Genomic DNA, 26,214 nt, shown 5'->3' with positions numbered 1-26,214 from the left:
AAATATTATCCCCGAATGTAGTAATACTTCCCGGCATCTTGTATTTATTTATTTTTTTAAATTTTTAATTTCATTGTTTTATTTATAAGAGTATACTTCTATATAGCCCCGAATACGTTTTTTTTATATTTATTGTTTATTGTTTTCTTAAACGAGTAAAAACAACCAATTTTTTAATATTTTTTTCCCGCCACAAATGATCCTGCAGTAGATGTTCCCGCGTTTGATAATGAAAAGACAAATGAATATGTGCTCGATTTGTTGATAGTGTATCGTTTATGTTTTGAGGTGTGGTGTGTTTAGTTTTATTAAGATGGGGCAACTAGATAACCCCGATGAAAACACTTTGAAACGTTATGAGGATCTTTGTGTTAATTTAAATATGGATAGAGATTCCGCAGACGAAGCTTGGCGAAGCTACGAGACAATCCGTCAAAATTACACTTTGGAGGTAAGAAACTTAAAACCTCACCTAGGCACGATTTTTGTGGTAACTAGGTGTTAAATGAGGTATTAAACATTGGAATTTTTCTTGTGGAAATGCACGAATTAATTAATTAAAGATTTATACTCTAGGTTGATAATCTAACCTAAGTTCAGTAGTTTTAGTAACATTACATAAGCTAGTAAGATTGTCCCGCAATTAATGTTAATACTAGATAAAAGGGCTCGTTTACAAAAAATTAAATGTTCTGCATTACTTGTGACTACTCCCAATCATAGACGAGTCAAAACACCCACAAAATCACTGTTGCTGACAGTTTGTGCGTGTGGTGAAATTTGCATGGGTGGCCTTACAAACATTACTGAATGTGCTTGCAAAGTGACGTGCTTTGGAAGTGTTAAGCAAACCATTTTGACGTGCCTTGTGAAGTTTGGCCCAGTATTGAAGTGTTTAGAAGATTTCAATCTACCAAGATAGACATCAGTAAGGAAAAGAGCTATATTTTCAATAAGCTTCATGCAGTTTCATATGTGTTTTCCTGCCATGCTGGTGTAGTTATTTGACCCTCTACAATATACTTTAATGTCTTGCATGGACTTTCAACATCTTGCACAATGTGTAACATCCTTTTCTAATGTGCTATGTTATAAAAATGGAGGACCACTGAAACATGTTTCTCAATTGTTTATCATAATAGTGTTATTCATATGTCACTAGACCCTTTGTAATGTACTGAAAGTATATTTCATGCAGAGTTTAGGGTAATGTTTAGTTAAAGGGAATAGATAGGAATCGAAATACGTAATCTTGTTTTTAACCGTTTTTAGGCCATATATATATTTTTTAATTTTCAAATTTTGTCTTTGTTAAGCATAGTATGGAATTTTAAGCAATGCCTGAATTCACTAGTGAAAGGCTGCCACAAATAGTTCTCCCTGTGAAGTTATTGGCACATAATGTTGAATTAATTTTTTGGGATGACTTCAGCAGTGTAAGATTACTGTCACTAGATGCTCTAAAATCTCTTAATGTTTTATCCCCATTGTAAGGAATGTAAATTTGAAATTTAAAATGATAAATCTTTTACGGCATATATAATGTAGGTATTTCAGTGTCTCTCCCCCTCGAGGCTAGTGTGTGGTGAGTGGCGAGAGAGGGATAGCTGTGCCGCTGTACAGGGGGACCAGATCCACTGGCTGGGGTGCGCCCTGTACGTGGCGTGTCGCCGGTCATCCTTCCCGATCATCGGGCCGCCGGGCATCGTGGTGCAGGGCAACTGCGTGAGCCTCACCCGGCTGCTGCGACTCTGCAAGTTCAGGTGAGCGCCAACTGCATGGGATCTAGTTTAGGTATTGAAATATTTGATAGGCATAAACTTAAAACTTCCTATGGAGTACTAACATGCTAGCTTAAACTGTCAAAGAACATACTCGAATATCTCTGAACTCAAAATAAATAATTTCTTTTGAAGTATTGACGGTGAAAGTTTTGTATTACGTATCTATGTTAATCCCTTGATCTGGATTGCGTGTGATCCTGTATACACTGATCCCGATGTACTTGATGCTTGATGTTTTAATTTAGTACATCAAAAGATCCTGGATATAACAAAAATTTGTGATATTGACGTCGGCCGGGGCTTCGCCCTGAGCCTGGACAGGCTCCGCTCCCTTCCTCACTTTTCCCTCCCGGCATTTCACCGCGAACGTGTGTTTGTTTTGAATTGCGCGCCAGGACCTCCCTCATGAGGGCGCTGTAGAAGCAGTGCGACGGCCCCTAATTATGTAGCTAATTAATTATTGTAACCTTTTATTTTTAGCCCCAGTGTTTTAATGTTCAAACCAACGTGCTCTTTTACTTAATTTAATAATACATTCTAGTTTTAAAGACGTTGCGCGGACGAATCCGCACGGACCGGAACTTGACCTCAGTTGTGATTCTTTTAAGTCCCACGTTAAATAATTACCGAAGTGTTAATGGTTTTTAATTAAGAGTATTGTGTTTTGTAATTAAATGATGTGTTTTGTAATTAAATGATGTGTTTTGTAATTATCTTCACTTTCGCCGGGGCACGAGATCATTAATTAACGTAACAGTTTTTGTACGGCGGAAGTGCGCCATTGCGAGGGTAGTGTAGCCAGTTCCTCTTCAACAGCCATCGAGATTAGACGCGTCAGCACCCCGGGGGGCGCAATCTTTGTGCATCTGATCAAGTATTTCTGTTTTATAATTTGTTCCTAAATAATTTCAATCTCTAGCCCTCGGGGCCGCTCTCGGTCGGTGGGACGTTTAATTGAATATTTATATAACTCGTTACGAACTTCTTTGTCGCAGTCCACAGGAGACTCATAGCGCATGGCCACATGGTTGGCCCATGCTTTACCTAAACTGATCCGTGCCCAGGCTTTTTACTGTTTTAATGGAGAACGTGTAGGGAGGCGTGAGTTATGTTATTAAACCTAAATTTTTAACTGAGTCGTGAGTTATATTTTACGTAACGAGAATCCAACCTTTGTACGAGTGTGGCGTGCCAGACGCCTAGAGCGGGCCAGGTTTAGTGTAGATCGACATAAGCGAATCAATAGGGCTGGTAACTCGTCCCACATGGGTCACGTCACGCCCTGAGAGAGAGGATCGGCCGGGGTCCACGTGCCCATTTCACGTGGTGGCGCCCATATAAACATCTTTCCCCGTGAAGCAGTCGAGAAGATAGCCCTCAATATAATAATGCATTATGATTGTAATTTTAAAAAAAAATTCTAAAAGACCTAACATAATTTATTTGTATTGTGATATTTTTGTTGTTTCCAGGATCTTTCAAAATACTAAATTCAAACCATGGTATCATGCCATGAGGATCAAGGGAAAACTTTTGATATGTGATACAGAACAATTACTGTATTGACAATTATTTTGATGAAATAAAATGTTTACTACCTGAAAAAGTTACAATCTTGATATGATATTTGAGAATCAGCAGTTCTGTATGAAATAGCTAATCATTTTAATGGTTTTATCAGTTTCCAATCAGAGTTAACTACCATTTAAGTTAAGTTTTCTCTTTGATCATGGTAGCCTAAAATGTACAGTTAAGTGATGTAATTTTTTCTGTGGTGTTTTTAACTATGTGCTGGTTTGAAAAATGATTTGAATTTATTTTTCACACTCATTGGTACATCTTCCATTCATCATTATTGATTAATCTAGTTAGTTTTTTTGAATCCTGTCATTTCATAATAATATTTTTTTTTCCTTCTGCATGGTATATTAGGGTGTGCTTACATCTTTAAAGCTATCATTACACTGAATAAGTCGAAGTCAGACAGGCAGTGGGGTGTTATAGGAGAGGAGAGACCATGGGTGTAAGCATCAAAGGATTTGTTAAAGGACAGAAAGAGGTAGGGAAGAGAAGTTGGTGGAGGTGAAAGGGTTGCGGGAGATTAAAGGAAGTTTTAATTATTAATGCGAAACCTCCATGCCACTGGGCTGATGACTAAATATAAAAATTTCAGGTTCTGATGATCATGATACCAAAAGGGTAATAAATACAATAATAATGCAGGGCTCTGTACTGTTTAGTCACAGTGGCAATGTTAGAACCATGCTTTCAAGGGTTTTCAGTCATTTCCATATTGTAAACTAGTGTTCAAGTGCTCACTGATAAAAAATTTGCTAGATAACGAATTGGGACATTAAGGGGATGCCTCCCATTTACATTAATTAAATTATTTAACTTTTACGAAATGAAAAATATTTACATAACATAACATAACATTTTTTGCATATTTAGCTGCCAGAGTTTCATTTTTAATGGTTTTGGGCCGTACAAATGTGTAGAATTTAATGGATTACAGAACTGAAATTATAGGTTTAGCAGCAATGCTACTGGCCATTGCTTGATATGGTTTGCATTTGTATTACAAAAACTTATTTTATTTTGCTCATAAAATTTTAAAATTTAAAGGTCAGGTAACATTGGATAATATTTCTGAAATAAATTACAACCATCACTTGAAGTATTCAGTAGCAGTGCCTTTATACCTAAAAATATTTTTTTCTGTTTTCAGTTCAAAAATGTTAAAAATGTTAGCAGCTAATTATGCAAAAAGTATGCACTGTATATATTTTTCATTTTGTGAAAGTTTAACCATTAAAAAGTATATATGTTTATTAGAATTCAGCTTAAATGTGAAATAATGACCTGAAATGGAAGGCACCCCCTTAAGATAAAGTTTAGGAATATATGCATGTAAGATTTTGCTTTTCATTTTATATAATTATTTTGCAGTATTTAATATAAATGGAAACAGGTGTTATTTATGGCAGTCTTCTAGTTGCAGCACTGTTGTGTTTAAAGTGAATTAGTTGAGAATATCTATACAATTATCATAATTATTATGAAATGAGAAACTTACACAGTTCTTCATCTAGAAATTTTACATGCATGGTTTCTGTTGCAATACAATTTTTTTTTCTTTTATGTTGCAACTACATGTTACTATTGTAAATTTGAAGACATTTGTGGCAGGTATGACAATTAGTAGATTCCTTGGCTTAATTTATTTTATGGAATTGAAAAATTAGTCAAGGTTCTATTAGGTTAAAAGTTCATAAATTGTTTTGTGTTGGTGTGATTTGTGGTAATTTAACTTAATTCTTGCAATTTTTTTTTTTTTCCCCCACTTTGTGGTGTAATGATTTTTTGGTATTATTTTCACACAGCCTCATACAGTTCTTCAATAAAAGCAAGAAATGGGCTGACATGGCAAATATACCAGCCGAATTTCGTAGCAAAATTGATCGCCTAGAAAGAAATTTTGTTGTTTCAATGGTTATTTTCAAAAAATTTCAACCAATATTTATTGACATGTTTCGCAACCCTGCAGATGATCAGCCCAGGCAGTCTAAGTCACGAAAACAAAGGTAAGCTCTATTTGTTTTAATTTTACTTAAGTAGATTTTGAGTTGGTCCTTGAGGGCTGTACCTTGTGTGAATTTGGCAACCACTGCAGCCTAACTGCAACTTGGCGTTACCGAAGTTGTAGGTACCAGTTGCTGCAGAGTGGTTCTACTGATGTGTGTGACCACAACTTGTGCGCATTTGTGCTATACGTCTGTACAGCTGTATGTGTTGCAGGATGTGCGAATGGGCGGGAATGTACGAATTCGATTACTTGGTTTCGTAATACAGCATTTTGACTTAGGGTATGGATTAAAAAATAATGTGGTTTACGAATAATTAAGTTTAAGTTATAATGTTTAAGAAAATATAGCTCAGGATATATTTAAATGTAAAAGACATAGTGAGAAAACAATTTTACAATTACAAGCAAATTTTTAATTTTAATTACAGACATAACTATATATCAATGATTAAGTGTTTTTCCAATTGTTATGTTACCACAATCTTCTCTTGTAAGTATGTCAGGCACCTACCATTTCCTCAGATTAGATATCGTTACTTGTTCGGAGGATCACGTGCTCATGCGGCCTGGTATCGAGAATTATCTGAGTTCAGTGAATTGAGATTACGTTTTACCTACCACCCACTCTCATCCCTTGCATGCTTGCTTGTGGAGCCATCGTTACTACATACCACTGCTGTTGCTGGGTCACACTACCAACATGCTGGAAATAAATTCCTCATAACTACATGTAAATTACATATGGACAGCACACACACTAAAATACATTTCAAAGAGTAGCCTAAATGTATTGTAATTTAACTTATAAGAAAATTAAAATTATTTTTACACATTTGTATCAAAATAGTACCTTAAAGTATTTAGACTTCAAACAGAAATGAAATGATTTTCCATCACCAGCGGTTTGGCATGCTAAGCAAAATATGAGACAAAAATTATAATAATAATCCTTTGTTGAAGTGGTAGCACAATATTTGTATTCGGTGCCAGAAGGTAATTGTAGTAACAGATTAATATGCTGAGATGGGTGTTCAGGTTAAACTTAAAAATTGTAGAATTTTATTAAAAATATAAATTGTAATTACAAAATAGTTCATTCAGTTTTTAATGTTTTTAGAATAAAAATTTAAGTTTTGTTACTTACAGTACATATTTAACATGTATTTTCACATTTCCTTTATTTTTAGGTTACTGAAGCAGAAAATAATAAAAGAACAATTTTTTTTTATGTACTGCAGTAAAATTTTTGAGGTTTTTATTTATTGAACTTTAGTGTATACATAATATTTTCAGGTATCAAATGTGGTTTTCAGATGTGTCAGAGATTATTTCTGGTGTTCTTGGATTATTAGCAGGGCGATGGAAAGATAGGGTAATGCAGTGAAACACTTGTCAAGGTCTGGAGCGTTTGCCATGCTTTCATTTTTCTTCTTCCTGGATATATATATATATATATATATATATATATATATATATATATATATATATGTGTATATACATATATACATATATATATATATATATATATATATATATATATATATATATACACACACACACACACACACCACACACACACACACCACACACACACAGAGAGAGAGAGAGTGTGTGTGTGTGTACACAGTACACTCCCTATGATCCGCGAAATTAAGTGGCAGGGCCACCGCGGATAGTGAAAATCGCGGATAATCCGCAAAAGAGCCGAAAATAGGAAACAAAAAAGGAAACATTAATTTCAACTTAAAAATCTAAAAATTTATTTGCAGTAAAAGTTACAATTAACAGTAATTTTTTTTAAATCATGCTAAAATTTTAGTATTTTACTGAATAATTAACATACAATACATTCCAGTAATGTGAACATAAAAGTGCTCAACCATACGACCAGAAAGAAAGTGCGACAGAGACATAAATAGCAACGCAGGCCAGCCTACTGCGTGAGTTTCGAGAAGGTCTGTGGTGTTTTACTGTATATTGCACACAATACACTCGTCAGGAGAGTTCAGATTTGCTCACTTGTAATAAAATACAGATTTATTTATGTGCTGTATTTTTTCGTAGCATGCACGGATAATAGGGAGTTTACTATGGCTGCCAGTGAATGATGAATTGAAACAGAAGTCTGAAAAAGTGTGTTTTCAGTAGGTAATGACCTTTTCTTCTGAAATGGAGTAGATTGCATGTTTATGGTTGAGTATTCATAACTATAAGGGTGTTTAGTGACCTTGGTTGCTCAGGCATCATGCTCTTATGTTAAGGGGTAATGGTTCATTCCAAAGTCTCCACATGACTCATAATGACCATTAAGTTAGTACTTAAGAGGTTCTTAGCCTTGCTTGAAACCTATGTGCCTTCTTTGTGTATAACCACATAAAATGGTTGAATTAATAATGCATATAATCAGAGGTGGTGATGTGTACGTTACAGCTTACAGGTTTTTTTCTCTTTCCTTTCCAGGAACATACCATGCTCACCCTCAAAAGTGTTTGACTTTTGCTGGACACTGTTTGTTTGTGTGAAGGGGGAGTTCCCTGATATTAGCGATGATCTAGTCAACTCCTATCACCTGCTGCTCGCTTGTTGTGATATGATATTTTCGAATGCAGTAATGGCTCTGAAGCGAGATATACTGAACCCACAGTTCCCAGGTGAGAAGTCAAGGACGTCACGTCAAACCTCTGTTCAGTGAGGAATCACCCTCGTAACAAAAAACTATTGTATACAGCAAAAACAATTTAATGCCTAAATTCCTGCATGAAAACTTATTACAATAATTGTTTCAAATGAAAGGTCTTTTAATTTAAATTCTGTGATCACAAAAATTTTCTCCATTTTTATTTTACTCTTTTTAAAAAAAAATTTTTAAAAAATGATGTAAAGAAGTATACACGTATTAAAAATTTTGTGAAGATGTTTATCACTATTTATTTATGCCTTTTTTTCACCTTAACAGTTTTTGTCATTGATATCAGTAAAATTTCCTTTTATTAAGGAACTACATAATGCATTTCTGATATCACAGGGGAAATATTAGTTGTTGACAATTAGTGCTAAGCCATAACAGAGTCTAATTGATAATAATTAAGGTAAAAAAATTATCTATATCTCTGGCCAGGGTAAGCACACCTGAAAAGCCTGTCCCAATGTTCTCTCTCTCATTGCAAGAATGTTAAGCTTATGATACACAGAGCTTAATTGAATACTGGACATAAATATATGCCAAGAATACAGTGAAAGGTCTTAAATCCAGCATTCTATAGTTTGGCATATTATGTAATCTGGCACCAATAACTGCCAGCGTTAAATTTTTTTTTGGCGTGACAATGTCTAATAAATCGATGAACGCCGGCTGCTCGGACGAAAAAGTGTCCCGTTACACTCATTGTATGCCTGCGCCGCATCTATCTCTTCCACTCGATTGGAACAACCATCGATTTGACTTTTTCGAGGCACATTAAACTTGAAACACTCCCATTCGTTTCCTACTTTTACGATCATCGTCCTATCCTTAACAGAATAACACAGATTGAAAGAAGTTAACTAGCAAACATGTATCAAAGTTATAGTTAAAATAATCTCTTCGTTAAAGTAATAAACATATTTGAATTAATGAGTGCAAATAAAAGTAAATTTATCAATTAAATTGTATATTTCGTTTCACTCCTTCTTTGTATCCATACAAAATAGTGATAATTCAATAAAAAAAATTATTCAATTTTATTCATAATAGTATGCAATCATTTCATCAATGTTTTGTTATGACGTTGTCACGTTAAACTATCGTCTGTAAACCAACTTTACAGACAACCAATTTTTTTTTTTAGATTGGAACCCAGCTGTTAACCTAGGATACATTGTGTATTAAATATTTTAATTGATACGTAGTTGATACATGTATTTGAGTATTATTTCTGATTTCTGGCAAACTGTATTGGAACAAAACCCAAACACCACAATACCTACAACATTATGTGTATGTTTATTATTATTATTATTATTATTATTATTATTATTATTATTATTATTATTATTATTAAAGTAAAAGAGTTTATTTGTGTGGCACGATGATAAGCAAAGAACTCTTCCAATTCCTAAGTGGCTTCAACATGTAATATTTCTGCAGGTTGCATCACTGCGCTGCCTGCGTTTTTAGTTTGCCCAGAGTTTATTGTACACTTGTAGCTTGCTGCATCGACTGGTGGCACAGGGTTGTCCAGACAGTCTTTAGGTCCTTGTAGTGCAGGGATCATACTACATTTCATACTTGGTATTCCTGTTGAAACTATATTGATTTTTCATAATCCGCTGGAATTGCTAATATGTAGAGACAATATTTTATGGTTTTAATTTTCGTACAATTTCTTTTTGAAAATAGGGTTTCAGTGTTATTGTTAATATTTATATAAATGCAGTTTTGTAATACTTACTCCACCAAAATAGGGGTAAAATTTATGTCCCACCATTTTGTAGTGAAATAATTTTTAATAATGTGGTCTAAAACAGATACATGCAGAAATATAAAAATAAATTAGAGAGCATTTATGGTTTAAAATTGATTCAATAAGAAATGCACAATAATACAAATTTAATTATCTTTCTGATCAATGCTCTTTGGTACAATACTTTGCCAGGGAATGACAACATTCCTTGAATTTCAAACATTAAAATATTTCTTTTTTTTATGATTTGAATTAAATGCTACTTAATGCCATGATGTAACTAGCATTTGGGTGTATTAAGTTGCATTTCGGTTTTATGCAGTTTTATGACATGCTTTTCAGAGTTATTTTGGTTTTATCATAATTCATCATATAATCTTGCCCCTAGTAAACTGGCATGGCTGTGGTCTTGAAGCTGCTGAATGTAAAGATCTTTCCCTTTACTTTTTGTGACATTTTTAAATGTTTGTTTTTCTTTAAGTTGGAGAGTTTTAATACTAAAACTTAACATGCACAGTTAATTATAAACTGTAAACCACTGCAAAACACTAAGACCTTACTTAGTAATTAGTCATTAATAAGTTACAGTGGCAATGTTCTGAAATGAAGAAGCAGTTGTTATATGTATGTATGTAAAACTTTATTCTCCTGTATTTTTTTTTGTTGGTAAAATTACTACTCAGCTCAGATACATCGGTAGATGTTCCAATACAGTAGAACCCTGTTATAATGTTTTTCAAGGGAGCACAAAAAAAAAACATTGTAAGTAGTAAAACGTTATAAGCAGGAAATCTCAATTTAGCACTTAACAATGTTCGAGTTTTGTACCAATGGACTCACCAAGCTATGTTAAAAAACTTTAATGTTAAAACCAAAGATAGTATACTTGATACATGAATTTTCTGAAACAAGCCAACAATTTTTCAACTTCGTCTTGTTCCCTGGTAAAATTTTGTTTGTCTTTAAAGATACACTGCCACATTTTTTTGTAAAATTGTCTCACAATTCATGATGACAACATTAAGAGTGAGAACGTCTACTCCTTTGCCACCTGAAAATGTTTAATTTTGGGATTCCTACGTATGAATGAAAAAAATAAATATTAGTAAGCAATAGAAAACACTTTTAGTTATGCCTTCGCTCAATGGTTGGCAACTTAAATATCGTAGGACTATGTACGTGCATCTGAATACCCACTGGAATGGCAAGGAAGAGAAGAGTTGACTAAGGGTGCCAACTGACACGTAACTATGAACATTGTGTACCTTCAGTATATTGCATAAAATTGTATTTTAACAAACTTCATGTTATGGCAGTGATTATAAACATACACAAAGAAAACTTTTTATTGTAAGTGTTGGAATAATTTGGTTTTAAAACATTTTTTCCCCATTTATTGAATGTTAGAAAGCAAACATTATAAGCAGGAAATTACTCTATTTTTGAACGTTATATGCAGGAAATGAATACATTGTCCTTATGGGGGAAATATTGGGACTTTAAAAATATTACTTTATAAGCAGGAAAACATTATATGCAGGAACATTATAACAGGGTTCTACTGTATAAGTTTTTTACACCAACCTTATTTATACCTGCATAGTTCTTTTTGAAATTAGAAGCATAATATATTTGCTAACATGTTGCTAAAGGGAAGAAACACCTGTAGGTGTTTAGTTATAATTATTGACCATATCATGCAATCTTGGAATCATAATGAGGAATCTGTATTTTTGTTGTATGTCACCTTGGGCTAATATTTCAAACTGGAGTGTTTTTATATTACACAATATTGTAACTTGTCTGTAACTCTGGCATTGCTATGGACCTTCATTATACACAGCCAATAGCAGCCTTAGATAAATGAGTTGTCCTATATTGTTTCTCATATATTTTCAAACTTTATTGCATCAATTTAAACCAGTTGTTTATTCTGCTGTATCATAGAATGGATGTGAAGAAAATTGCAACTTTGTGTTTCAATGATTTACTGACTCTTGATGCCAGCTGATTCCAGTGTTTGTTCTGTTATTCCAGGTTTGCCAAATAATTTTTTCGATGAGAATTTTGTCCTGCCAAGTGAACCACCATGTGTCATCGACCAGTTGTGTCAGACACATGATGGCATACCTCTGGAAGCCAAGAGCATCAAAGAATACACATGGAAGAGCCATATTCGTACTTTGATTGGTAAAAAGGTGAGTCAAAATTGCATTTATTGGCTTAGTATGTTAGCTTGAGTTTTTTTTTATTTTTTTTTCCTGTTAAAACTATAGTTGAGTAAAGTTAATGAAACAGTACCAACAGGGGTTTAATTTTTACTGAACAGGCAAATGCTTTTGATATTATTTTATTGAATACTTAAGCAATTCCATTCAAAAGTGATACAGACCTATAATTCAAAACATTTAACTTGCTACCTTTTGTATGTATGGGAAAGTTCTTAGCAAGCTTCCATTTGCACAGGTACTGGTGTCTACCCTTGCCACTGGAAGCTAGCAAGTTAAATGTTTGTAATTTTTGGCCTATATCACTTGTGAAAGGATTTGCTAAAGTCTTTAATAAAATAATATTTAAAATTTTTATATTCAACCTGAAAAAATAAACTAATGCTCAGCTAGGTTTTGGAACTGGTAAAACAATTACCAACTTAATTACTTTTATAAACCCTTTTTATTCATAATACATGGTCAAGTTGGTGTGTTTTGATTTAGCAAAGGCTTCTGATACAGTTATTCATCAACTTTTACTAAATAAATTCACAATTTTTGTTTTAATTGACAAAAAATATTTAATGGTTTTGGAGTTATCTAAGAGAAATATACTTCTGTGTTTCAGTAAAAAAAAATTTAAATCTTACTCCCTTCATGCTAGTTCTGGGGTCTCTCAAGGGGTACATCTTCATCTCTACTTTTTAACATATACATTGACGATATAATTGCAGTCATAAATCACTCCACTGGTACGTTGTTTGCAGATGACTTTAAAATATACAGAAAAATTACATCATCTCATGACTGGCACTTGTTCCAGCAAAAAAAACTTCTGTGATGATAGAATATTGCAAGTTGAAATTTGTTCAATTTAACAATGACAAAATTATTACCATAACCTTCTCAAGAAAAATCCATCCAACTGCTGTTGAATTCATTGATAATCATTCTATTATTACATCTCATTATGTAAAGGATCTAGGTATTTTATTCGATTCCAAGTTATATTTCCATCTTTACATCAAATCCCTTAAATCTAATTCTTACAGAATACTTAATCTCATTAAGTGCATTACTTTCAATGCTTCAAATGTTGGTTCTGTTATATTTCTATATAGTCGAGAGGTTTTTCTAAATAAAAATAATTAAAGATCAAACTTATTTACTAGAATATTGCTAATATTAAACTATAAGTGTGAGGAACTAGGTCACTATGACCTTGAAGCTATACAATCAACTCATCCACCTGAATGTCTTAACATAATACTTATTCCTCTAACAAAAACTCATAAAAGCTGCGTAGGGCAGGTTCTTGCAATGTTACAAAGTTCTTTAATGATTAATAACTTTATAGAGAATTGTGGACACCTGCCCCTATGATCTCGTTATCTGTAATTGTGTGTTACCATTTAAAAGGACCTTGCTGTTGACTGGATGTCAAACCCATGGGAAAAAAAGAAAGGGGTCATACATAGGTTTTTAAATATGTACTACTTCCAAAAAAATAAAATACTTCATGATGTCTTAGCTGTTGAAAATGTTTATTAATTTCATGTATCTATTATACATTTTGACAGGCATTGTGACCAATAAACAAGAGATATTATAGTTATTTATTTTTATAAAAGTTAATACCTAGCTTTATGTTTTTTTCAGTTTCAGGTACTATATTTCATACATATTACCAACCTGACTATTTACAACATTGAACAAGCAAAAACTCATTACCTTATATGTAAGTAAAAATATTTACAGATGCTGTTTTGTTGGTCATGATGTCTGTTAAAATTTATTTTTAAGTATTTTTCTGGAACATTTTGAAAGCATCTTTTAAGAAAAGAAAAAAGGTAAGTATGTGACTATTCTTTACTGTGTTGGTGCAGTACAGATGATTTCAAAAATTATCACTTAAAGAGCTCTAGGTCTGCAGTCGCAATGGTCACTAGAGCAAAGAAGATGTGCTTAGTGAAAGCATGTAAGTTGACCATGTAGTAGTTCCTTCCAGCTCAAGGTCGTACAGGCTCCACTAACTCTCTTGACTTTAATATGTTAGTATTTTTGTTGACATTTTGAAGTTTAGTTATTGGTGTTGAATTTTTGTTGTAGAGTCTTAAGGGTGACCCAGACACACTTTGTGGATTGTTGGAGCCTGGCAATTTCGAGAACAACTGCAAAGCTATTAACAAAGCATACGAAACATTTGTTCTAAATGTTGGTGACTTTGATGAAAGAATATTTTTAGGTAAGTATGAGTTTTGTACCATTTGTTTGGACTGTGAATAGTCACTTGAAAAGCAAGCTTAATTAAACTAAAACTTTTATTTCTTTAATTTAAAGAAAACATTTAACTTTTTTGCATGTATAAATAACTCATTATGTTCCAACTATTGTTTCAATTTAGTCATTTTTTAATGTTTAGGAACTGTAGCATCATTTAGTTTCAAAGAAATAAAATAACTGATAATAACTTGTAAAATCATTGCAGGTAAAATATTTTTAATGAATAGAAGTTCCTTAGAAGTAAACATCAAAATAGGTGTCTTCTGAATCCCTACCAAGCAAAAGTGAATGTTATGTGTGTGTTAGTGTGTGTGTGAGAGAAAGAGAAATCAAGGGATTGTCTTCAAACGGCTCATGAATAAAGTTTGCATGATTTCATCATAGGTGGCACACTCATGTTTAGGGATTATGGCTTAACCCCCATCATACAGTGAACAACATATCATAACCATCATTTTCAGAGTTTGGAAAAGAATTATGCATAAATTATAATTATGATCGAGAGAGATGTATTTAATTTTTTGTTTAAGGAAAGATATTTTTTTTTTTTGTGATTAAATGTTTGTAACTCATTTAGGATGTATTGAAGGCAGGGCAGAGAGAAGTGGTCAGGCTGCTGACTTGTGCGTGGTTGTTTCGTGCAAGCTGATATGCAGGGCCTGTGCAGGACAGTGTAGGAGTCGGCATTGGAGAGCCGGTTGGCGTGATCGGCAGAAACACACTCCTCGGATGGTTGAGTAGTGCATTTGTAAGAAAAGAGGCTTTGGATACACGATTGCACTTTTTCTGAATGTTAACTTTATCTACATTTTTAGTTTAACTGCTAAATACGCTTCCATCATTGCTGAGAAAATTGTTGGTCAATGTTAAGGAGTGGTTGGTCACTGATGTGTTGTAAGGTAATTAATTGCCTCATTGTACAGCTTTCCCCTTATTTTTGTTTTCACCACATTTTTATTTTTTGTTATGTTGATTCACACATTTCTCTGAGGTTTTTAGTACCCTTTTGGATATTTTTTTTCGTACTGCTTTTGAGACATTGTTTGAAATTATTTTTTTTGCTGATTTGTTGTTTTTACAGTCTTTTTGCATGTACTATTGTTTTAATGCAGCAGCAGAATATTTGTACATAAGTTCGGTTTTTTGCAAAATTTAATTTCTAGTTGCTTACTACCAGAACTTTTGTGGGTGTTGATGGTCTTGGTGGTGCATCCCACAATACCCACGTAACCAGTCGTTGAAGAGAAAAAATCATAAAAATATATTTTCTTGTTCACAAAGTGCCTATCTAGCTGACAGCTGAAACAGAGTTGTGTATCAAATATAATATAATATAATTAATCAATTGCATGAGGGTGTATGGTTGCCTACTTTGCAGTTTATGCGTACAAGCAGTGTAGCCCATTGGGGGTGCAAAGCATGGGGTGTAGAGTTTTTAGACTAACCCTGGTTGTTAAACCCAAGATTTGATGGTGTTTTAGTTGACCAATTTCATTGTGAAAATATAAATATTCATTGGTACAGTATTTAATTTTTATGAACTTTGTTCATATATCTGAAGTATTTGTATGAATATATAAAATTACTAGCAGAAATGGCCACGCGTTGCTGTGGTTGAGTGAGATTCGATTTTTTTGGTGGCATTTTACTGAAAATAATTAAGTTAATAAAAATGCAATCAAAATGAGAAAATAAAAAGCAAGCACTTAATACATAGTTATTTTTGTAATTTTTATAAACTAAGATTATAAAATTTGCAGGAAAGGTAGAATTAATTAATACTTACAAATTTTTTAACATGAAATAAAATTTGATGAACTCTGATTCTCTAGCTAATATTATTTGTTTTATTATTATATCTGTAAATTGACAGCTGAAGTTAGATATCAATAATTGTAAACACGTGAGAATAAAATAAAAAATAATACAAAAAAAGCGAGGTTACGTAGTACATTGATCAATGAAAATGTGCACAACATGGAGAAAAATAAAATTTGAATTGAACGTAGCGCCATATATGAGATATTTATGTCACAGACAGTACAACATTTGTCTGTAAAAAACTGATTCAAGGTGCCATCTGTTTGAGACTTATGAAACTTACAATTAATAACACCAATCAACAATGATAATCAGTTTATTATTAATTATAAATTATTACGACCGTTAATCAAAATAAAAACCATCCTATCTCTCAAGTTGGAAAAAATTACACATAAATGCCAATTTTCATCGAAATCGATTGACTTGGTGAAGAGTTCACTGGAAACAAACATCAGGACACTGAATATATATATATATAAATTGTGGAATCTATCACATTTTATGTAACAAAACAAAAAAAAATGTTTTATAGGAAATACATACTAATCTTCATAAATTGACTAGAATTAGCCAAAAATATTTGATTGATTGTGTAGTATGAATTTTGTTCTAGTGCTCTCATAGTTTCAAATTTTAAATTTTACTTTTTGTCATGGTGGTGTAATTTCAATACTACATATATTTATTCATAATTGATATGCTACCTACAGCTAGATGCCTTAGATGGTGGGCACAATACCAAAACACTTATACAAACAGTTATCATTCACACAAAGCTACAAGAATACAAATACAAAACAGGTACGACATGGATGCTCGACAACACTAAACAATACTGGACAACACATTTAGCTAAACACACATTTATTAGATCATGTAATTATTTATGATTGAACTAGGGGAGAAAATTAAAGAGATAGTTTTACAGTTCCTTATTATTCAATAAGGAAAGAAAGATCTATTTTAAATATACTACATAAAATATTACTTGTATTGTTTAATGTACGTACATAGTAAAGGTTGGTATCGACTGTCAGCAGTTTTTTTTTACAAATAGTGCACGACAAGGAGCCATGTATAAATTACATCATTATTAAAATTCTCATTTTGACTTATTATTTTGATTAATTTATTTTAGACCTTCTGTAGTTTATCATTGTCAATTGGATAATGGTGTTCCAAATGATAGATTCATATCATAATTTAGATCTAACTTAAGATAAAGACTTGCAATAAAATCTAATTAAGATTTGTAATATATTTAATGAGAGCAAGAGTTTTATTAGCATTTGATATTGATTAAAAATATGTTTCTGGAAGAATAATTTAGAATCAAGAGGGATACGTAAATCTCTAGTATAATTTAATTTTTTAATTATTTGATTTAAAAGGTTACGATACAATTTGAATTTAATGGGATGTTATTTTCTAGTGTATGTTATGGTAGTGATTGTATTATAGTTCAGTTCGGCCAAATTTGAGTGAGTTGCAATAACATCTCTCTGGAGTAAACACAATCTTCAAATTTCTGCAGAAGTTGGAAGTTTGTTGAAGTCTGATGACTGTGAGTGCCGTGTGACAAGTGTACAGGAAGACTACATGTGAATAGTGCAACATCTTTCACGCTGTACAAACCCTAGTCGATAGTCTCCTTGTCCAGTGCACATTGCACGATCCACTGTGATTGGCGGTCCGGCACCAGGCTTCAGGCTGAGGTGCCTTGTGCCAGGGTTCCGGCTGTGGATTGTGACGTCACGCCCGCCATCTTGGACGACCTTGACCTTTGACCTTCAATATATGCCAAAAATGACCCAAATTCAGCCTAAATTTCCAGTTGTTTGAAAAAAAATCCGGTCAAAAAAACTTGAAAAGTTAAAAATTTCCAGCTTTCATGGGAAAAATTTCCTATTTTTGTCTTTTAAAATGCCAACTGCTTAAAATGTCCATATTGAGGCTTAAGAATCCATATCTACAGCCTACAATAAGCCTTTGATGATGTCATGGATTATGACGTCACCGTTGCAATTTTCGTTATGGCCGCCATCTTGAAAATCTGTAGTTATTATCCAATTTTAATAAAAAAATTCTTAAATTCATAAAAAAATTAATTAATCTAATTTTAATAAAAAATTATTTATAAAATGCACTTACATCATGGAGCTCAAAGTCCTCGGTTTGAACCCAGTGAGGACAAAAATAAAAAAAATAACGACCGATTCTTTCTCCACGGAAGCCACTGGCAGACTGACCTACCACAAGTGCCAAGGTATATATCGAAAGTTAGCATGACGGCATGTCCGCCATCTTAAAAATCTGTAATTATTATCTGATTTTAATGAAAAATTTCCTGAAATTTATAAAAAATTAATCAAAATTTAATAAAATTTTATTTAAAAACACTGTTGCATGTTTCGTTACAATCAAAATCATGGATTCTAGAAATGTTGCAAATTTTGTTACGCCCGCCATCTTGGGCGCGTATGACATAATCGTTGCGCGTTTTGTTACCATCTTGAATTCTAGATTGTTGCATTTTTCATGACGCCCCGCCATATTGAAAATCCGTAATTTTTATGCTAGAACTTTGTAAAAAAAAAAAATTTATTTATAAAATATTTTATATAAAATAATTAATCCAATTTTAATTAAATATTTTTTTAAAAACACACGTCCTCAGTTTGTACTCCGTGAGGGCAAAAATAAAAAAAATGACAACCATTCCTACCTCTACGGAAGCCACAGGCAGACTGACTTCCCACCACTAATGCCAGGGTATATATACGTCGCCAGCTATTATGAGGCCACGTCTGCCATCTTGTTTTCATCTGCTGGAGTTCACCATCTTGTTTTCATGTGATAGAATGCACTGCCATCATGTTAGTTTAATAGTTACCTACTAGAGTGCAGTAATAATTTATTATTACTGTGGCATCGCCATCTTGAAATTCGGACACCATCTTGGAAATTCGTAATTATGTAGCTAAAATTTTGGGAAAACTTCTAAAATTCATTAAATAAGTTTTCAATTAATATACAGATTGATTCGATTAGTTCATGTCCTTGGTTCGATCCTTGACCGATACAAATATTTTAATTTTATCTAAAATCACGTGCAGTCCGCCAACTACACTAGCTAAGCATTTCCACTACTTCTCTTTCTTCCTTCTTCCTTATTCTACTCTTTTCAGTAGTCACACTCCAAGTTGGCCCTTAGTGTTTAAAATCCATCCTATCTTTAAAAAAAATTTAATATTTATTTCAAAATTGTAATGTGCATGCTCGTTGCATCTACAATAATGGTAGATGAACTCTGATTTGAGAGAATTACCTTTTTGCGTGTTATAACTGTTTGATTTAACCTGTGCACAGATGTTATAGTTCCATCATAATCTTATTTATTAATTTTACAAATTTTTCATGCACTATACAAAAGTACAATAGATGCACATTGATCCATTGAAAATATGTTAGCTGAATTATTAGGAAATAAATGTCACCATTAGTGATAGCTATCCCTAATCATTGCAGGAAGGGTCAAGTCATATTTTTTATGTGATAAGCTTGTAATAGTATCAGTTGGCTTACTGAAATTATGTAGTTAAAATCGCATTATAGTTTGTCCTGGAAATAGTTTTATTTGATTTATTTTGTTTTGCGAAGCAATTTTTAGAGTTGCTATGTTTGTTTCTGAAATACCAGTCAATTGTAGTTTTTTTGTCCAGCTTTGTTCGTTTCTTTTTCTTTTTTTTCAATGTTCAATTGAAGCATGTCATTTGTTTATAGCTGAATTTTTTGTTTTGTATGTTTATTCACTGGCTGTAAAACTGCATTTGTAGCTTATTTGTGTTGATTGTGTGAGCTTTGTTCTAAGAAAGTTCTGGCATGGGTTTTGCACAGCTGAGTGTAGGCGGCTGCAGGCTTTGTTACCGGATACTAGATGCAGCCATTTGATAGCAGGATTAGTGTCGACAAACCGCAAGCCATTTGTCGCGGCTAGAGATGAGAGAGGTGAGGTTCGCGCTATGATTCTTCCTTCATTGCTTATTTGAGTGCAGTTCACGTGTAAAACTGTGATATTCCTCAGGCTCTGTCGTTACAGTATTAAATAGTTACGTGCCCTGGACCATGCACCTTTTATTACATTGTAAATTATTTATAAAATGAGACTGTACTTAAGAATTTTTTATTTCTATGTGTTTCTTTCGTGATTGGCCATTTTCAGTCATTGGGGTCTTGGATTGAAATAACTCAGAACAAATTTAAATTAATCAAATTCTTGGCTTACTTTTAACATAAAGTAGCTCTTTAAAATTCTAACAGTTTTGTTTGTTTTGCATGTCATTGTGTGTGAGTAGTTGGGAATGTGCTTTGTATGCTGGGGCCAGATTTTATGCTTCATTATTTTTTTTTTGGCTGCTTATATTATCCAGTGACTTTTGTAAATATCACTGCATTTCTTTAAGCTTTCGCAATGGCAATGCTTTTTATCATATCCTTAGTATTCTTAACTAACATTCTGCACTGTTGTAAGTTTTAGTCTAATCAGATAACATGTGGAAATGTGTTTTTGACTGCATTCAGATTATACTATTTATTTTTTTGGTGTAAGGAATTAAATTAATCAAGACATAATTTTTTTAGCTGTACAAAACATATCATTAAGGAACTTCTAACTTTTTACAATAATATATAATTATATTTTTTATCAATACATATGCTGTAACTACATGTACTCAAATATTTTTACTGAAATTTAACAGCAGTTTTTTTTTTTTTTTTTTTTTTTAATGTTATATTAACTATAGTTTCTTAATGGCAAGCTCGAACTATTAAAAAGTTCTTGCTAAAATACAATAATTAGAATACTAGAAATAAACCTTTTAAAATGGTGAAAGTGGAAATTTCCTGTGATTACTGTGAACACTCATTCACACACTACGTTTCACACAGTTACGCGCTGTGACATTACCACAAATGTTTTGTTTTCTCACTTTTGTGGTCAAAGCCCTCCGAAAGGTTGAGATTCTTCTCAGATTTGGTTCAGGCTGCAAGGTGGATTGTGGGGGAGGGACAACATTCGTGGATAATGTGAGGTGGCTGTGTAACCTCCGAGTGTGCCTGTTGGGACTGGAAGTTCGGAAGTCTGGTGCTCTGAAGTGAGAGTTAGTTAAAAACCCATATAATCCAGGGTGTCCCAATTTATAAATTTAAACTGGGATAGTCTTGGGAGCAGCACATCAGTCTATTTAATAATGCAGTCGCGTATAAAGTGGATGATCAGGTGGGGGCTGTTACACTTGAATAGTATGTCTGATATGATGTGTGTGTGTTCATCCTATGTGCCATATTGGTTTATGTGTGCATCTAGGACAGTTTTTCTCAAAGTGGGTGCACCCTAGAAGATTTCAGGGTGACCCTGTTGTATTTCAGAGAAATTTGTGTTCAAATACAAATAATTATAGTTAATGTTATACCATGGCATTACAGATGTACAGCTCTTTTTGTTAATATCACCCACATTATGTGTTATTTGTACAACTTAACAGTCTCATGGTTTTCATAAAGACAAGAATGAATAAACTTTAAAGTGTTTAGTTTTTTTATTGCATTGTATTTTTCTGTAATGTTTGACTTAATTACTTGTGTTACAACTTATTTTTCAGACATTTGTATACAATTATTTGTAGCATTTTAAATGTACCCGACTTCAAAAAGTTTGATTTTTTTTTTTTTTGCTGTTACAAATTAACCAGGCAGTTATGCATCTTGCATTCTTTTGATGTAATTTTTGAGTTTCCATTTTTATACCAGCAATATTTTTTTTGTTTGAGTTTGCAGGATATTTGGGATTTTTTCGTTAGTTGTTTTAGCTGGGAGTTTGTAATTGTTTGTAATTTTGTTTGTTGTTTGTGCAGGGGATGATGCGAATGCAGATATTGGCACGCCCACCAAGATCTGCAGCAGTGGTGAGTTCGCTGAGAAACTGCAGGCCAAGAAGAACCTGAACCAGCAGTACGGAGGGGTGAGTTGCTTCGGTGGAGTTCTGCTTGGCAGAGTGCGGTAGTCGATGAAGCTGCAGCCAGGGGGCTGGCACTAGGTAGGGACTTAGAAGCTAGTCTCTATGACATTACCGACCTTCAAATAAAAGCACCAACCTTGTATATTTAAAGGTATGATTTGTATTGAAGCAATAATTTTTTGGTTTTTTCAATAATCTTAAAAATTGTTCTTTAGCATCTTTAAATATTTAATGGTTAATAAAGCTATTTAATTTTAGTGTATCAAATTTTTCTCATTTATTTGTGGACATATATATAAAACTATTCAGAAGGGTGGTCACAGTGTTTCACTTGATTTGGTTTTTTGTAATAGATGTCGGTAGTCTTACGTATGTGTATAGTTTTTATGGTTTTTGTTTCTAGTGTGCTGTTACTATTTTCATAATGCACAGAAAGTTATGACTTATTTTAATGATATTATTATTTATAAAAACTTATTATATTGACTGTTATTATTATTATGAAATTTTATTATTTAATTTGTATATTGTTCGCCCGCAAAAGTTATTTAAATATATTTTTTATTAATTATGTATATCTACGAGAGCTATGCTCTATGACCTGAAATGGACTTATATGGACAGCCAATTGAGTATACCCCTCTAAGGACTAATGAACTTAACGAATAAACGATGATTTTATTCGGGGTATTACTTAAAGAAATTTTCATTGTTGGAAATTTTCGTTTTAAATTTACCGCATTTTTGTGTTTTCAATTGTATTAATGAGTGTTATTTACGGTATTTATATTGTAAATTACGCTAACCGATTTTGGTTTCGGCCAATGAGAGGCCGTGTTTTAGATGTGAGGCGTCTAGAACGTCTTAATTAATAAGTTGGGTTGTATGAAGGCGTCTGATGCCGACGCAAAGGCGCGAGGCCTATTTTAAATTTGAAATATAGCTAGCTAGATTATGCCATCCGACACTCAGGATGAGCTTAAACGACGTATAAATAAATAATATGTAAGTTTATAAGGGCATATTCTGACGGATATGTTATTAGGAGTGAAAATCTGTAAGTAAAGATCTTGCATTTTGTATCGCCCATAGACATACCCTGCTGTATGTAATTTCTTCGTGAATCACTTCGATTTGACTACAAACTGATTAGTTTTCACGTAAAAGGTGTCAATTATCCTGAACTACGTCATGAATTGTTAAATCCAAGATTTAAATTATTATTTTATTTTGTGATACCCAGAGGTGAAATGGGAGTACAAGTTTCGTGTCTCTACCATATAAGCTGAGTTAAGCCAAGGCAAATACGAACCCAAATATAAACATAAATAGTAATCATACTAATTATTAATTGTGCTATGATTTCAAACATTTTTCTGTTATGTAAGAATGTGTCCGTAAAAAATATCATTTGATTGATTTTCTAAACTTACACTAACGAACTTTTGTGAACGATTCATGTGTGCTACCTATTTTCCTGATGTTTAATTTACATAAGCGTATATCCACGAGTCATGTTCAGTATCGTTAGGATTGTTTTTCTGTGATTTTTATCTAATTATATTAATGTTGATTTTTATCTCTACACATATGTTAGTTGTCCCTGATGAATAGTAATTTTATTATTAATAAAAATCTGGATTCTATCCCTATGTATTGATATATGTTACCTAGCTACCTGTGTCCAAGAGTGTGTTTTATGATAAATAACATTTTATGCATGTTTCTAAGGGTCAGAGTACAAGAGCATAACAGTACCATTGACACATATATATATATGTCTATATATATATCTTGAAAAATAGTGACAGCCAGTGTATATCGTCCCGACAACACACACACAACAAAAGGGTCTATTTATAAATCAACGAGTACTATTAATGGTACTGGCGCCAGCAGCAAGCATACACCAACAAGTTTAGCAGCAGTACAGTATACTAGGTAACTTGAAAATTCTTATTGAATTCATTTTCGAAAATCGTAAATGGGCCAGAATATGTATTTGGTGTGAGTTATAAACAAAAACCTCCCCAATTAAAAGACTTTTGACCGTATGTAAGGGAAAAAATCAACAAAAATGTCTTGCGTCCTGCATGGTCGTGGAAAAATTTTTTTTGATCATGAAGACATAAAATGTATTTTGACAAAAGGTAGACATTAAATATTTAATACGAATATATATTAGTTATTGGCAAGAGTATGCAGGATATCGGCACTACTACTTGTTCTAGATGCTTCTTTTTTTTTTTTTATTATAAATATTATTTGATGGTTTTGTTGTTCGTCGTTATCGACGGAGGTTGGTACTGCCCACCCAGCACTAAGGAAGTAAGGAAGCTGTGCCGACACGGGTGTTGCAGATGAAGCAGCTGGCGCCGGCGACCCCGCTGACGGGCCGGGAGTTCCTGAGAGGGAAGGACGCGCAGCAGGACGTGACGCCCATGTCCACGGCCACCCAGAACGTGAGCCGGCTGCACGCGATGCTGGCGGGGAGGCAGGCGGCGCCCAGCGAGCTCCTCGTCTCCGTCTTCAGGTACACCGCGCTCTGGACCTGTGCCAATGTTTCGAACCCCACACACCGAAACAAATGGGAGTGTGCGAAGCTTCGAGTATTCAAAGTCAAATCGAAGATATTTTTTTTCCTTCGACTTTGGCTTCGACAAAAATAAACTTTGAGTGGAAAAGTCGAAGATTTTTCCCAGAAACTTTTGGCCCACTATTTAAATCATATATATATATATATATATATATATATATATATATATATATATATATATATATATATATATATATATATATAACACACACACACATACTGCCAAATTTTATTTGCGGCGGGTAATTTCCCATTTATGTATATTAATTTGTAGGGCTGTGCGAATGTGACTTTTTCAATGCAAATCAAATGTGAATCAAATAATTGCAAATATTTGCGAATAGCGAATAATTTGCGAATATTTTCTAATTAAGTTCTAAGTATAAATCTGAATAATTACAGTAAAAATTTGGCATATTATAAATTGTTGTTTAAAATAGTAATTTTCTTTAGCTTTAAATACATTTTTATTGCTCAAGTAACGTGTAAATTATGTCTCTTCTAATGTTTTAGTCATAAAACACAATCAGTGGTATAGAAATGTCTTCATCAAAAGCCAAACCTACACCTTGCCATCAAAATTACATAAATGGCAGTGCAAAAAGACCAATTCCTTTACATGTTCTGGATCCAGGCATTGCCTTTTGGAAGTGACAATGTTCCCAGAAGCAGAAAAAACAACGTTCTGAACTTCACTTCTTATTCTGAAAATTAAAAACGGCAAAAAAAGTTTATGAAAGTAAACAGATCTTCGATGTATCAGTTTTATTTTCCGCAAGAAATAGTCAAGCGATTACCAATTGATATATCGAAGAGTTGTTTATTACAACTGCTTACAATTACAACTTTCGTAAGTATGGTCAATATTCCGTTCTCAGTCTTTCGGAATCAAACGTGTTAAGGCCAAATAATTTTTAATGAATTTTGTTTATCGTGTCTTTTTAATTTTATCTTATTATTTACGTAACATTTTCGGTAGTTTAAGAAGCGATTGCGCTGGAGCAATTCTAGCAACACAATTCTCTGGCCATGGGGTGCTCTGCTGGCCATAACCACAAACGGACACGTTTTCTTTTTTGCTGTAGCCATGATGGCAGCTGTGTTTACTTTTCTATAGTTAAAAAAATTTCTCTAGATTTGTATTAGTAAAATTAATAGAATGGTGATCAAAGAGTATGTGTGCATTAGTTTTTAAAGGTTATTATTGAAAGCTGATGCGCTGGCATTGTTTAAAATAGTTTTACACTTTTATATGGCACATGGCTTGCCCAAAAATTGTGCTAAGGACAACTGGATATAATAAATTAATTATGCAACACATCACGTAAAGTTTGTATTTAAATCGTAAGCATTTATGATAATTTTCACGCTACATTGTCTTTAACTGTTCTCAGCATGCCCATTTACCTAACCTAAAATTTGATGTCAGTAAAGGTCTGCTTACAGTTTTTTTTTTCTTCCATTAAGTCT

General features: G+C 33.1%; 1 protein-coding gene across 4 annotated transcripts in view; it reads left to right on the top strand.

The window, feature by feature from the left end:
- The first annotated feature begins 205 nt into the window (after positions 1–205).
- The window catches only part of LOC134532858 (retinoblastoma-like protein 2), a 56,755-nt gene continuing 30,746 nt past the window's right edge, over positions 206–26,214 (top strand). For 2 of the 4 annotated variants that reach the window (XM_063369855.1, XM_063369853.1), the window contains exons 1-8: positions 217–451; positions 1,624–1,763; positions 5,168–5,368; positions 7,831–8,021; positions 11,850–12,010; positions 14,132–14,267; positions 22,045–22,151; positions 24,509–24,681. In XM_063369855.1, the coding sequence (XP_063225925.1) occupies positions 314–451; positions 1,624–1,763; positions 5,168–5,368; positions 7,831–8,021; positions 11,850–12,010; positions 14,132–14,267; positions 22,045–22,151; positions 24,509–24,681 (1,247 nt within the window). In that variant the 5' untranslated portion in view covers positions 217–313. Of the gene's footprint in view, positions 452–1,623; positions 1,764–5,167; positions 5,369–7,830; positions 8,022–11,849; positions 12,011–14,131; positions 14,268–22,044; positions 22,152–24,508; positions 24,682–26,214 lie in introns of all 4 variants that reach the window. The other 2 variants (XM_063369854.1, XM_063369856.1) reach the window with 2 other exon arrangements.

Source organism: Bacillus rossius, chromosome 6, assembly GCF_032445375.1.
Source record: "Bacillus rossius redtenbacheri isolate Brsri chromosome 6, Brsri_v3, whole genome shotgun sequence".
In the NCBI taxonomy this organism is placed as follows: domain Eukaryota; kingdom Metazoa; phylum Arthropoda; class Insecta; order Phasmatodea; family Bacillidae; genus Bacillus; species Bacillus rossius.
The sequence above is the reverse complement of the archived record's forward strand: the minus strand, read 5'-3'. Positions and strand labels throughout refer to the sequence as shown.